The 15,033-nt window shown below is 42.5% G+C and overlaps 1 protein-coding gene across 1 annotated transcript in view; it reads left to right on the top strand.

The window, feature by feature from the left end:
• The window catches only part of CFAP99 (cilia and flagella associated protein 99), a 52,576-nt gene that overhangs the window by 7,157 nt on the left and 30,386 nt on the right, over window positions 1–15,033 (top strand). The window contains exons 5-9 of the mRNA XM_083615639.1: window positions 410–522; window positions 5,530–5,698; window positions 7,095–7,175; window positions 8,824–8,895; window positions 10,245–10,298. Coding sequence (XP_083471765.1) covers window positions 410–522; window positions 5,530–5,698; window positions 7,095–7,175; window positions 8,824–8,895; window positions 10,245–10,298 — 489 coding nt within the window. The remainder of the gene's footprint in view (window positions 1–409; window positions 523–5,529; window positions 5,699–7,094; window positions 7,176–8,823; window positions 8,896–10,244; window positions 10,299–15,033) is intronic.

Genomic DNA, 15,033 nt, shown 5'->3' with positions numbered 1-15,033 from the left:
CAGAATAGAAAACCACAAAGTATACAATCAAAATAAAAACAACAACCCAATAACCCCCACCCCCGATAATTCTCAATCTAACCCTGTGGTTGCAGGATATTCAGTAATCTCAACAGAATTCAAATAGACATAGGAACGGATGCGGACTGGATGCAGTCAGTGCTTTTTTTCTAAAAAAATGTTTAGGGCTACTCTCATTTTCCTACTCATATTGAGATACTGCCCCTCAATGAGGCCAAGCTTAGATTCACAAAATGTTTAGGGGTATGCATACACCTGCGTCCCCCCCTGAAAAAAGCACTGGATGCAGTTATTAGGACAAACAAAGTACAATATCTGACCCAATGTTTAAGGTGGCTACTGGGTTTTCTCTGATTTTAATTCCTTAACTAAAGCAAATTCTTTTTAGTTCCTTAGATTTTTTTTCGATGTTGTAAATTTGCACACATGGATAAAAGATGAATGGAACCAGATATATGATTCTGCCTATGTAAAAGAAAACTGGATCGAACCATTGCTAAGGTAAGCAATAATCAGTACAATCCCATTTGTGTTAAATCAGAAGTGAGTCTCATTATGTTTGATGGTGATTACTCCCAGAAAGCGGCATAGGATTGCAGTTTGTGTCTGTTAATAAATTAATGATAATTAGATTATCTTAAGCATCACTTGCATCCCAAAAAATCCAGTTCACCGTGGTTAGTTTATAATTTATATACTTATTTGTGAGGAGGCTGAACTGTTTGTATTACCAAGACTTGGGTAAGCAAACAGGGTGGAATTGGTCTTACCTGGGTAATTGATGCATCATCAGGGCAGATTTGAGGGGTAGGGTGGGGCTGTAGTCTGTAGAAATTCCATCTCTCTTCCAGTCTTCCAGTCTGCTTAAGTTGGGATCTAGTGTGTCTCTACTGGGAAGTCAGAACAGATTAGGGATTCTGTCGGTTTACCACCTGCCTTGGTGCCCAGTTGTCTTCCTGCCTGAGCCGACAGAGGTGGTCTCAGATGTGGTCTTGAGGACTCCCAAACTGTTGGTTCTGGAGAACCTCAACATACATGCCTAGTCCACTAAATCTGAGGTGTCTCAGAATTTCATGGCCACTGCAATGGTTATATGGGGTTGCTCGTGCGTAAGTTGCCGCCACTCCTGGCGAGGTTGCCTGGTTAAACCTTTTCCTGGCTGGACAGCCCTTCACTTCGTGGCTGTTTCAGTCGCTAGCAGAATCCGTCAGTGGGCGTTTCTTGAACTCCTTCCAGCAAAGAAGTTCTTTGATGCCAAGTCTACGCCTACTTTCCCTGTGCGGAAGTCTTCTGCGCAGGGTGGGTGTGGGTAGCGGAGGACCTGTGCTCTCCCCGCTGGTCTCCGGCGAAGAGTCCTGGAGCCCCCTCTCCGATTCCCCCATCCGCCCCCCTTTATCCCTGGTGTTACGCTGATTTCCTTCCCCAGACGATGAGTCCCCTCTCTCCCTGCTGGGCCCTTCTCCGGCATCGCTTCGGAGCCTTGCCTCCACTTCTGGCTCCGATGTCAGTTCCCTGACAGCCACCATAACAACCATGGGTCTGTCCCAATATCATGTGGCAGTCCTCAGCATAGTTGTCAACCGTCCCTTATTTGGCGGGAAACTCCCTTATCCCAGCGCCGTGTCCCGCTGCTGTCCCTTATTGATGATGTCCCTTAAATTTCCCGGGTTTCAAAGGAAGCAGCTCCTCTCCCTCCCTCCGTGCCGGCCAGGGAGGAGGGAGGCTCCAACTGTGTTGCTTGGCTGCGTTGCTCACCCAATAAGGAGTCTAAGAACGACTGGGCGGTGGAGCTTGCATGCCTTGTGCCGATCAAATCGGCCGCATTGCCTGGGGACTCGCCTTTGCTCAGAGCTTCCCAGTGGAGAGGTGACAGTGGTTTTCCTTGCTGCATCCCCTTTGCCGGGTTGCTGCGCTGTGGGAACCACCGCTTGAGGCTTCGTTTGGCTGCTGGCTGGGCTTTCTGCCTTTGGCTCGGAGGGGCTCAGAAGCTGAACATACCTGTGACCAGAAAATCCCTTATTTTGGCTGCTGATCCCTTATTTTCGAGGCTGCTGGTCCCTTATTTTCAAATCTGTAAGTTGACAGCTATGGTCCTCAGCCCTGATCTGATTTTCTCAGCCAGGTAGAAAGAGGATGATCTGAGAATGCAACAGGTGAGATCACATCCTGCTGAGATTTAGGGAAGTTTTTAATGACTGATGTTTTAATGTATTTTTAATCTTTGTTGGAAGCTGCCCAGAGTGGCTGGGGAAACCCAGCCAGATGGGCAGAGTATAAATATTATTATTATTATTATTATTATTATTATTATGGCTTTAGCCATTTCCCCCCTCCTCAGAAGTGGAGGCCCTGATACAATTATCTACCCTCAGAGGTTAATGGAGGCTGTTGGTTTCCAGACAGCTCTGTAGGATTTTCCATCTGATGTGACTGACAGTCTTGTCAAATCCCAGTATGACCCGTGGAATATACACCTGATCTAGGCCACTGACGTATTCATCCCTAGGCACCCTTTCTGACTTGCCTGCTTGTTTTATTCCAAAGTTTAGGGCAATGAAACAAGCTGGGCAGTGGCTTGAATGCAAGTGGATGAAAACTCAAGACGAACGAGCCCACTCAATGTTAGCGAAGACAGCGAAGAAGAACATAGCTGTTTCCATTGCATTTTCACTATGTCACCCAGTGGAGTTTATTTCTAGGTAGCAATGAGGCATTTTACATTACGGCAGGTGGAACAGACAGTGGCCTGCTTTGACTTGTTTGAAAAACATTTTGAAGATAAAATTGCTTGGACCCATCATGACTTTGATTAGGTTATCATCATAAGTGAATCTCAAGAAGTCTCTAGAGTGCAGTCTAGTCCTGTTTGGTTGCCAAAATTTTGGTTGTTGTGACTCAAGGACCAGTATGGGAAACCGTGGCTCCTTGCCCCTTATGGCTGATAAAAGTTAGCAAGGAGGTTTGGGTCAGGGAGTCTATAGAAAATGGTCCGTTTGTGTCTAAGAGAGCTAGGAAGCAGGGTTCATTGATTCCGCTTTCCTGGAGGCCCAGCTCCATCAGGCACCTCCGGGGAGCCTTTTTGGCTGAAGAGCAGGTACAAATGCTCTAAGTAAATAAAGTAAAGGCAGCAGTGGTAAGGACATTCCTTATAAATCCAGAAATTTAAATTAATATTGTCCATTTCCTGGGCAGGATTTTTGAGTGGGTGGTCACTAACTAGCTCCAGGCTTTCTTGGATGTAACTGATTTTTTTTAGCTCCATTTCAATCAGAATTCAGCCCTGGTTTTGCCATGGAAGCTGCCTTGGCTACCTCTGTGTTGTTGAGCATTTTTAGGAATTCATATTGTATTTTGTTTTTACATTTTCTGGCTTTTAATGGATTTTATCTGATTTGTATTCTATCTCTTTAACTTGCTTTTAAACCTTTGTGTATAGCAACTAACAAATGTAATGCATGATAACAATAACAATAATAACAACTAATAATAAGCAAGGAAAACAAAAGTTACTCAGAATAAAACGTAAATATGGGACTTTATTAGTGACCCAAAACAAGCAGAAGCAGAAACTTTGAACATTGAAGTTGTGAACAGTGCAAACCTATGCATATTTATTTATTTAGTAAGCTGTGTTCCATAGAGCTTACTCCCAGGTAAGTGTGCATAGGAAAGCAGCCTAAGTAGCTGTAGTGCATTGGCCCTCCTGCTTTGCCATACAGGAAGTGTCTGAGTCAGCTGTTGGGCACTGTGGTTTCCGCATCAGTTCGGTGCTGCATGACCATTTCTCTGTAAACCTCTTGTTATTAAGGTTCTTAGGAACAGGGGAAGCTGCCTTATACCAAGTCAGACCATTGGATCCTCTAGCTAAGTGTTGTTTAGACTTACAGTCAGCAGCTCTCCAGGGGTTCAGACAGAGAAATCCTGGTGGGTTATGTATCCTCTGCTTGGCCTCCTCTTCATGATACTACTTACTAGGGGTAGTGCACAGGGACCAAAATTTATCTTGTATCTGTGTTTTAAACAATAATAACAATCCAATATGTTTTTGACTCGCTCTGTCCATTTTGATTTGTAATTTAGATTCCAAGCTAGGTAAAGGGACCCCTGACCATTAGGTCCTGTCGTGGCCGACTCTGGGGTTGCGGCTCTCATCTCGCTTTATTGGCCGAGGGAGCCGGCATACAGCTTCCGGGTCATGTGGCCAGCATGACTAAGCCGCTTCTGGCGAACCAGAGCAGCTCACGGAAACGCCGTTTACCTTCCTGCCAGAGCGGTACCTATTTATCTACTTGCACTTTGATGTGCTTTCGAACTGCTAGGTGGGCAGGAGCAGGGACCGAGCAACGGGAGCTCACCCCGTTGCGGGGATTCGAACCGCCGACCTTCTGATCGGCAAGTCCTAGGCTCTGTAGTTTAACCCACAGTGCCACCCGGGTCCCAGATTCCAAGCTACTCTGTATAAAATAAAGCTCTGTGCCTCTGGGTTCACTCTTCTAGGGAATCTAGTTATAACTTGCTCCCCTTTGGGCAGAATTAGATTTTTTTTTAAGGCACAGGAATCCCATCCCTCCCGAGTGGATTAAACCTCCCAAATGGCAGACATATAGGTCCAGGGGTTGTAATGGGGAAAGTAAAAGGGATTCACTTTTCTCTGTAATCCATATTATGGAGGGCAACCCCTTCCTTCTTTAAGCCATCTAAAACTCTTAAATTCATATTCGTTTTATGTATTTGAGGGTAGGGGAGTGGTGGGTTGTCTCTTGTACTTTCCTACCTTAAAATAAGTAAGAGGTGACTGAGTGGTGTGTATTCTTGATTGTACATTTTTTTAAAGATTAGCAGCTTCAGATTGGTGTTTTTTGGTGTTGGGAGAAGACATCCTCCAATAGACGTTACAAAATAAGGCTGCCCTTTATACGGCCTGCTGGATTCTCTGACGGGTAGCAGGGAGACCTCATTATCTTGCTGTTGGGTAGTATAGCATCACAGGCACTTCCCAGAGTCCAATTGGTGCATTCCATTGGAAATTGTATGCTGAGGAAATGTGGATCTCAACATCGAATACTTGAAACTGTACTTCCCAAAAATTTACTACAAATGGGGTCATTCAGGCCACATATGATATGGTCATGGATTTCATGAAACTGGAAGACATTCTATATTAATGTTTATATTATCCTCAACCTAAAAGACAGGGTAAATAAAAATTTAAAAGGCATTGGGGAAAACTGTATAGAGTTTATATTTACCAAAGTTAACAGGCATAAATGGACTTGATTTTAACCATGTCAGACTGTTTCTCCACCTAACTCAGATGGCTTCAACTCTCAAGGGAGAGGTGTTTCACATGACCTGATTCTTTTAACTGGAGGTTCCAGGAATTTAACCTAGAAACTTCTACATACAAAAAATGTACTTCCCGCTGAACTGTGATTCCTCCCTTCCATTGTTAGAAAATAATATAAGATAAAAAATGAAAATAAGGTTATATATTCTTTTTGTTTGAAGATGGCAGCCCAAAGTGAAACAACTGATCGATCAGCTTGATGACAAATCAATTAAATGCACTGCTACAGCGTCAAAGACAACTGAACCAAAGGCGTTTAACTTGACAGTCCCTAATCCACGAGCTATTATGGTTCCTGAGCTAATTCCACAAGTAGAAAAAACGAAGCCTGTGAGTGCTGCTTTTTTACCAAAGAAAGTTTGTCTGATTTCTGATAATATCTGAACCCTAAATAAATTAACAGACTCTAAAAGGCAAACCTCAGTTGAAGAAAGCGCTACGTATTAGTTATTGAAGATGAATCCTATAAAAATCTTGTTTTTCTGTAGGGCCATTGGGCCTTGCCAGAGATACCTGCAGCTGCGGTGGACCCCAGTGGGTTTCCCTGTGGCAGACCCTATTGGGCCTCCCTGGGCCATATGTGTACACGCCAGGTACCCCCGAAGTTGGGCGATACCCGGCACCTATACTTTCTCATAATACTATAATTGGGACTGGAAGTAGATCCAGAAAAGAAAGTACACCAGATGTGCTGGTGGCCACAGCTTTAAAAGAATATTAAGCAAAGCCATGAATGATCATGGAGCTCTCAATGTCTACTTGTCACGATGACTATATGGAAACTGTAGATTTGAAAGCAATATGCCACTGAACAGGGTGGATAAAAATAAATGATTACACACACACACACACACACACATATATAATTGTTTTTTAAAATTTAAATCGGATTTTTAAAAAAAATTAAATTGGATTTTTAAAATAAAATGCTTTTGAGGGAAAAATCCTTCTAAAGATAGTTATCCATTTAAGTTACATTACAGTCCAAAGGCTATTCATCAGGAAATAAGGATTCATTTTAAGTTTTTCATGTGTGCTAAAACTCAAAGTAGTTTTAAAAAATTGTTTAACCACATCCGTTAACAAATATGGATACATATGCTATAATGTTATTGTTTTAATTCAATAAATTGTTATTAAGGAAATGATTATTTTTCTCCTTCCAATAAAGCACAGCAGAAAAGTTGTCCAGATATAAACAGTTAACTTATGAAACCTCACAATAATTTCCTAATTATCTGTCTATGTATTTCTCATAGTATAACCAAATCAGTAATTTTTAATATAACTGTAAAAACTACTCTGAAAAATTATTATTCCAAAAATGAAACCTTCATCTGGTTGTAAGTATTAAGATGATACCAGCAAGAATGAGTCTTTCTGTAAAAAAATGATTTAAATCAAGTCTTACTGACTAGTGATTTAAACCGTGATTTAAATAAATTTGATTTAAATCAAATCCACCCTGCCACTGAATACTAGTTGCTGGCAAGCAATGGGAAAGTGGTGCTTACTGTGCTCACACTTTGCTTGTGGGCTTCCCAGAAGAAATTGGTTAGGCATTGTCAAAAACAGGATGCTGGACTAGATATGCCTTTGGTCTAAATCAGCAGGGGTTTTCTTTAGTTCTAAAGCAAACTATTGAAATATATGTTATTCAAATCCTTTCAGACCTCTTTGTTACCTAGTACTTTCTAACTCTAAATTATTGCTTCTGTGTGCCTAGGTTCCTAAAAGTACTTATAAACCCCAAAAACTGAAGCAGCAGCTAGAAGGAATTAAACTGAAGAATCGTCGCAAAGCAGAGGCAAGTTCAGTATTATCTCTTTGTAATCTGTTTAGGGCTTGTCCGCACTGCTGCTTGCCCCACCACTTTCCTTCAGGGGAAACTGAACGTCAAGTAGGTTTTTTGTGGATTGACATTTGCTCCAATTCAGCGGTGAAGAGCAGAAAAGAGTGGGGCAGTTGGAAAACCACTTGTGATTCGAGGACCCGACCCCCGCTTGGGAATAATAAAGACACGTGGACACAATATAATAATAATAATAATAATAATTAATAATAATAATAATATATATATATAAGGTTAATGCGCTAGAAAAGGCCACAACTTTATTGATTACAGCATGTGAGAGGTATTGGCTTAGGCATTGGAAAACCACAAATATGACTCCACCCACTCGGAGAGGGGTGAGTCTGAAGAGGGTTAACCACCAGTAGGGGGAGCCTGCTGATGCAAACACAACTATAAGCTCTCCCCTGATGTCACTGGGGGTCGTGCCATTGCCCCCCGCCCCACAGGGCATCAGACAGGATCCACGACTGCCAGATTCCTTTAACGGAATACCCATAAGTGAAGGGGTAGGCGATGGCCACACCTTGCCCTTTCATTCACCATCAACACATTCCAATGCCTAACCGCCAAATACCAAGAAAGTTGTGACGATTGCTATGAGATAGGCGAAAAAAACCAAGAGGCCGGTGCCAATTTGCCAATTGGAAAAAACTCCTACAAGGCCCCCTAGGCAACCAGGGTGACCAACCGTGGGTCCATAGCAAGGTCAAGCGAGAAGCTACGCCCTAAAGGGAGTGGTGGGTGGGTGACTCGAGGAAAATCGGAGCGCAATGGCGGGGAGAACTGGCGCGGCTGCATTTGAGCGGCTAAACCACGCCCCCGCACTGTCACCCTATTGGGTGCCCATCCGGGGGCGCGGTGCGCCAGCGACGATAGCAGGGCAGGGGGTGGAATGCCCCCTGCGTGATGCGGGAATCGGCTCCCGGTCACAACTCCTCCCCTCCGGAAGGAGAGGCTTTCCAAAAGTTGCTTGCACGCACAAATAACCATGGATTTGCAGTAAAAATGATGTCTCCGGGGACCTTTAGACACTCTACAGTGGTGCCCCGCAAAACGAATGCCTCGCAAAACGAAAAATGCGCAAGACGAAAGGGTTTTTCGGTTTTTGCGTCGCTTCGCTAGACGATTTTCCCTATGGGCTTGCTTCGCAAGACGAAACGTCTTGTGAGTTCTTGCGAGTTTGTTTCCTTTGTTCCTTTGTTTCCTTGTTTTCTTTAAGCCGCTAATAGCCGCTAAGCCGTTAATAGCCGCTAAGCTGCTAAGCCGCTAATAGCCGCTAAGCCGCTAATAGCCGTGCTTCGCAAGACGAAAAAACCGCAAGACGAAGAGACTCGCGGAACGGATTATTTCGTCTTGCGAGGCACCACTGTACTTTGCATCTTCAATTCATCCCAGTCCTCTACCCTGGATGCATTTGATCTACTCTCCCCACAAACTGTTAAACCTTTTCACCCCTAGCTTACCATTAATATCTTCATTGATGTTTTCACACAGCCGAACATCCACTTTCACTTCATCTTCTCTTTCTCCACCCGCTGCGCCCCCACTGCACAAAGTGGGGAAGGGTATCATGTTACTGAAATTATTGTGTCCCCTTTAGGAACTGCTGCTGGAAGCAAATGTTAACCAGTTCTCCTGTGCAGCCCCCAAACCTGGATGTCACTGTGGTGCTGTAAGTAAAATCAGCATGAATATACATATTCAGTAGTGTGGGAATGAATAATAAGCCTGCCTCTAGTATTGGGATGTTAGGATCAATCATTTTATTGAGATTTCCTTGTTGAGATCATAATATTGAACTGCAGTTTTTGTATTGACTATTAAAACAACACAACTAGTATAGAATACAGTGTAATCCTGTCTTGGATTGCAGCTATGAGCCAGTTAGTTCCTAATACTTCTACTACTACTGCTACTACTACTACTAATTTTTATTCATACCCCGCCCTCACCAGCCAAGGCCAGGCTCAGGGCGGCTAACAAGCAATAATAAAAACAAGCTGAATGATTACAACTTAAAAACAAGATTAAAATACAACATTAAAATATTGAAACATTAAAATATTAAAATGCAGCCTCATCACAGGAGGAGAAAGGAAAAAGAAAAAAGAAAGAGGGGGAGGGAATCAAATTGGCTCCAAGCCAAAGGCCAGGTGGAGCAACTCTGTCTTACAGGCCCTGTGGAAAGAAATCAGATCCTGCAGGGCCCTGGTCTCATGAGACAGAGCGTTCCACCAGGCCGGGGCCAGAGTTGAAAAGGCCCTGGCTCTGGTTGAGGCTAATCTAACTTCCTTAGGGCCCGGGACCACTAGGGTGTTGCTGGTTATGGACCTTAAGGTCCTCTGTGGGGCATACTACACATCTCATTGGGGCCACAAGCTCACTAAGTGGCCTAGGCAAGACATTTCTACCCCAGCCTCAATCCCACTTTGGCCTGTAATAGTGGGGGGAAGGATATAACTCCGGACCACCTTATTGGGTTGTTGCAAACATTACATAAATAATGTAACCTACCACACATTCCCCATCCTGTCATAACCCTAAGTAAGCAAATTGAAGGCTTTCTGGGGGGAGGAAGATGGGGCACTTTGCTTCTCCAGCTAGGGTTTCTTTCTTGCCCTTCCTGATCTATCTGCTGCCACATTTTCAAGCTATCATTTAGGCACCAGGCTAAAGCATTTTTCCCCCCAGGCTTTCAAGAACTGCTGATGTTACCATTTTAAATTTACCACAGTGTGATTTTGCTGTCTATTAAACATTTGAGTTGGCTGCCAGTGCTTTAGTTCTTTTGAACTTAGTATATTAGTATAGTATAGTATAGTATAGTATAGTATAGTATAGTATTAGTAGCATCAGTGTTATTTTTCTTACTACTCTGTTAGTTACCGTCGGGACATAAATTTATGGAGAATGTGTGCGATAGAACTTACGTAAAATAAATAAATACTGACTTTTCGTATTCAGAGGCAATATACCACTAAATGAAATAATTATTATATTTATATTATATTATATTTTTAGGGTATAATTCAGACTGTTCCGGAGACCTTTCAAGCTCAGAAGATCCAAGGGGAGGTGAGCAACTTGTTTGATTATGTTATCCTGATGTTCCAACCAGCAGGAAATAAGAGGTAAAATTTCAGATTTGGTATAAAAGTTAATAGTTCTGCAATTAAAGGCACACCTCTCTTTAATAATTAAATATCTTAGTTAGGTAAGAATCCCGGTTTTAATGATATTTTCCTTGTCCATCATACCCTTAGCTCAGTGTTATACATGGGGTATGCTGAAGTGTTCAGAATACAAATTAAGGTATTACATTAACCATCTGAAGTCCTTAAAAAGTTCTTTAGAATTTTACTGGCTGGTAAAGTAAAGTAAGGTAAGGTAAGGTAAGGTAAGGTAAGGTAAAGTAAAGTAAGGGACGCGGGTGGCGCTGTGGGTTAAATCACAGAGCCTAGGACTTGCCGATCAGAAGGTCAGTGGTTCAAATCCCCTCGATGGGGTGAGCTTCCATTGTTCGGTCCCTGCTCCTGCCAACCTAGCAGTTCGAAAGCACCTCAAAGTGCAAGTAGATAAATAGGTACCGCTCCAGCGGGAAGGTAAACGGTATTTCCGTGCGCTGCTCTGGTTCGCCAGAAGTGGCTTAGTCATGGATCTTCCGGGGGCGGCGCGAACGGTAATGGCGGTCCCCTTCCACTCGTGAAGGGGAAGCTCCGCAGAAACGGGTCGTCCGCTACGGCAAAGCGGAGACCCCTGCTAGAAACCCACAGGTGGGGATAGCCTGTGGTCGTGGGACTCGGCGGGCGCCTGTAGCGCTCCTCCGCGACGTGAAGGGACCCCGTAAGGAGCTCCGGACCGTGTCGGGGGTGGCGCGGCGTTGTGAGTCGATCGCTCTTTTTGCGGAGTGATGCCGCTAAGCTGCTGCCGGTGAGCGCTGACCCTTTTCCTGGGACTATTTGGCTACAAACTTCAACCCGTAAGTGGAGGACTTTATTTGATTTATGAAGATAAATTTAAGAATTTGGCACACAAGCGGGAGACGCAACCAGGAAGTCCGTCTCCCGGGTTTTGTTTCAAGAACAAAGCAAAGACTCTTTAAAAACCCAAGCCTCAGACTTTGGGATAAATAAGTTGCAAACTCCCACATCAAGCTTTGAAGATCCCCTCTCAATTTTATTGAGGGGTGGAGGGGTGAAAAATCAGCTTTTTCCAGCCGATTCCTTTGAACTTTGGGACTGTAGAACATTGAATCCCTGGCTACTGAGCTGCCAGGGTTTGGAATTTGAAGGCTACTTTGGAACTGTTACTTTATATCTCGCACTTGGCTGAGACAACTCATCTTTGCTAAAGAGTAACTCTGTCGAAATCTAAGGAATTTAAGAGGAGTCTGAAGGTCTTTTACAAATTGGATATTGTTTAACGTCTAGAGGGAACTCTTAACTTTTATGAACTGCGTCATTTTTGAGCTTTCCTGACTACAGTATCCCTCTAGTGGAATAATTTGGTTTGGCAACCTACTGGGGGAATTTTCCATCTGTTGATTTGGGGATTTCCATGAGAAAGACAGACTGTGAGACCGACCTTGACGCATAGATAAGAAGGGTTATGAGCGGAAGGACAAGATCAGCCAAAGCCAAAACATTGCAAACTACTTTAACTTCTCAGCTGCGCAGATCCTCTGTCCCCACAATTCCTGTGGCACAAGTGGAAGATATAGAACAACCTAGGCCGGAAGGAATGGCCTCAGGTGGGGACTTTACTTCAGTGTTAAATAAAATATTTGAAAAGTTGGAAGGTTTAAGTAAACAAGTTTCTGATCAGTCAGATAAGATAGACCAAAACACCGCAAGCATTAATAACCTGACTCAACAAGTAAACTTAAATGCACAAACTATTGGAAAGCTGGTGGAAGACACTACTGCAAACCGTAAAATTGCTGAAGAGGCAAAGCAGAAAGTTGAAGAAGTTCAGGGAGAAATCAAACCTATGCGCAAACAGATAGGAGAACACCAGGCACTGCTGTCTATGATCGAACTGAAAAATAAGGAAAACAATTTAAGGATCAGATCTGTACCGGAAATTGATAATGAAAATCTAACTGAGTACCTCACGAAGGAATTTACACAATTTTGGCCCTTGGAAGAAGAAAAGGACTTTAAAATTGTGAGCGCATTCAGATTGGGAAAGGGAGGGAGGAAGATTAAGTCGAGAGACTGTCTAATCTCCCTCAGAACGAGGGAGGAAAGAGACAAAATCCTGAGTGCGCATTTCAAGACACCATTAGAGATCCAAGAATCAAGGTTGGAAATTTATAAGGATATTCCTAAGCATTTGTTGGAGCTCAGAGTGAATTACGGTGATCTGGTGCAACTTCTGAGAAGCAACAGGGTTATCTTCAGATGGGAATTCCCCCAAGGGATTTCCTTTACCTTCAGAGGGAAAAAAGTTAAAATCAAATCGGTGGAAGATAAAGACAAATTTTTGAACGACTACGGAGAAGACCTTCAGAAAGGGATTGAAGAGCCAAGCGATCCAGGATCGGGATCATCAAGTCAAATACCTGCACCTGGGGAATTGAAAGATCCTAAAGACACGCCACTTCTGGGAGCAACAGGAGGAAAATAACACCATCTCAACATGTCTCTGCAACTACTAAGTTGGAATACCAACGGTCTAAACTCCCCGGAAAAGAGGAAGAAGGTTTTTCATTTATTAAAAAAGGAACAATTGGACATAATTTGCTTGCAGGAAACACATGTGATTAGGCTGCACAGAAAGGTGTTAATTAATAAAAAATTAGGCCAAGAATTTATCTCATCAGACAAGGTTAAAAAGAGAGGTGTGGCAATTTATGCAAAAGAAAGCCTATCACCAAAGCTTCTTTTTAAAGATGAACAAGGAAGAATATTGGCAATAGAAATCCAAACACAAGGAGAGAAATTTCTGATCTTAGGAGTTTATGCACCAAATGAGGGGAAATCAGAGTTTTACAAGAAATTGCATGAGACGTTGATGGACTTTATTGACTATAATAATATTATTATGATGGGAGACATGAATGGAGTGGTGTCTACGAACATGGATAAAGCACAAAGACAGACCATAACGAAAGAGGGCAGACTACCAAAAACCTTTTTTGAACTGACTGACAATATGGACTTAATTGATATTTGGAGGACCAAAAATCCCCTAGGTAGAGAGGGAACATTCTTTTCTGAAGCCAAAATGACATGGACAAGGATCGACCAAATTTGGACAACTAGAGGCCTGGCACCTAAAATAAAAAAGGTGGAAATCTGCCCAAAAACCTGCTCCGACCATAACGCGGTAAAGATGGAAATGAAACTAACACCTATCGGTTCCTTCAGATGGAGGATGAATGACACCTTACTAAGAAACCAAGATATCGTAAGGAAGGCCCAAAAGACTCTGAAAGACTATTTTGAAATCAATATGAGAACTACGGTTGAAAAAAGAACAGTTTGGGACGCAAGCAAAGCGGTCATGAGAGGGTTCTTGATTCAACAGAATGCAATAAAAAAGAGATCTCAAAATGAGAAGAAAACGAAAATTTTGGAAAAAATAAAACAAGGGGAGAAGAAGCTAAGAGTTAAACCAAACTCAAAAGAGATTTTAAGAGAGATCAAGTTATATCAGGTGCAATACATGAAATTGATTAATGAAGAAATAGAGTGGAAAATTAAACAAATGAGACAAAAGACTTTTGAGTCAGCTAATAAATGTGGGAAATTATTGGCGTGGCAACTGAAAAAAAGACAGAAGTTAAATACGATCACAAATCTTGAGATCAATGGAAAAAACATACAGAACCGGAGGAGATTAGAAGGTGCTTTCAGAGATATTTTAAACAACTCTACACGCAAGGGCCGCAGAAAGAAACTGAGATAGACCAATTTCTAAGAACCAATGGATTACAAAAAATATCTTTAGAAAATAAATTAGTATTGAACCAGCAAATCACAGAACAAGAAATTGAAGGTGCCATTCAGAATATGCAACTGGGCAAATCTCCAGGACCGGACGGACTAACCTCCAAATACTACAGAACTTTGAAAGATCTCTTAATTCAACCATTAAAGGAGGTGTGCAATGAGATTTTGGAAGGGAAAAAGGCGCCTGAATCGTGGAAAGAAGCATACATCACATTGATACCCAAGACAGAAGCTGAAAAGACACAACTAAAGAACTACCGTCCCATCTCCCTTTTGAATGTGGATTACAAAATCTTTGCAGACATTTTAGCTAACAGACTTAAAAAAGTATTAATGGAAGTAATACATAAGGACCAGGCAGGCTTTCTCCCAGGCAGACACTTGTCTGATAACACAAGGAATATAATTGACATTCTGGAGCTGTTGCAAAGGAATATCAACACGAAAGCTGTTTTAGTTTTTATTGATGCGGAGAAAGCCTTTGATAACATCTCTTGGAGTTTTATGAAGAAAAATTTGAAAGGGATGGGAGTGGGTCAGGGGTTCGAAAATGGTATAGGAGCAATATATTCAGAACAAAAAGCGAAATTGATTGTAAACAATGTGGTGACTGAAGATTTTAGGATAGAAAAAGGAACACGTCAGGGCTGCCCTATCTCTCCATTATTATTTATCTTGGTCCTGGAGGTGCTGTTAAACATGATAAGAGGGGACCGATTTGTAAAAGGTATTCAGGTCGGAGCCAAACAATATAAATTGAAAGCCTTTGCAGATGATTTGGTTCTAACTTTACAGGAGCCGGAATCCAGTATGAAAAGAGCTTTGGAACTGATTAAAGAATTTGGTCATGTGGC

The sequence above is a fragment of the Podarcis filfolensis genome (assembly GCF_964270895.1).
Source record: "Podarcis filfolensis genome assembly, chromosome: 5".
Lineage (NCBI taxonomy): Eukaryota > Metazoa > Chordata > Lepidosauria > Squamata > Lacertidae > Podarcis > Podarcis filfolensis.
The sequence above is the reverse complement of the archived record's forward strand: the minus strand, read 5'-3'. Positions and strand labels throughout refer to the sequence as shown.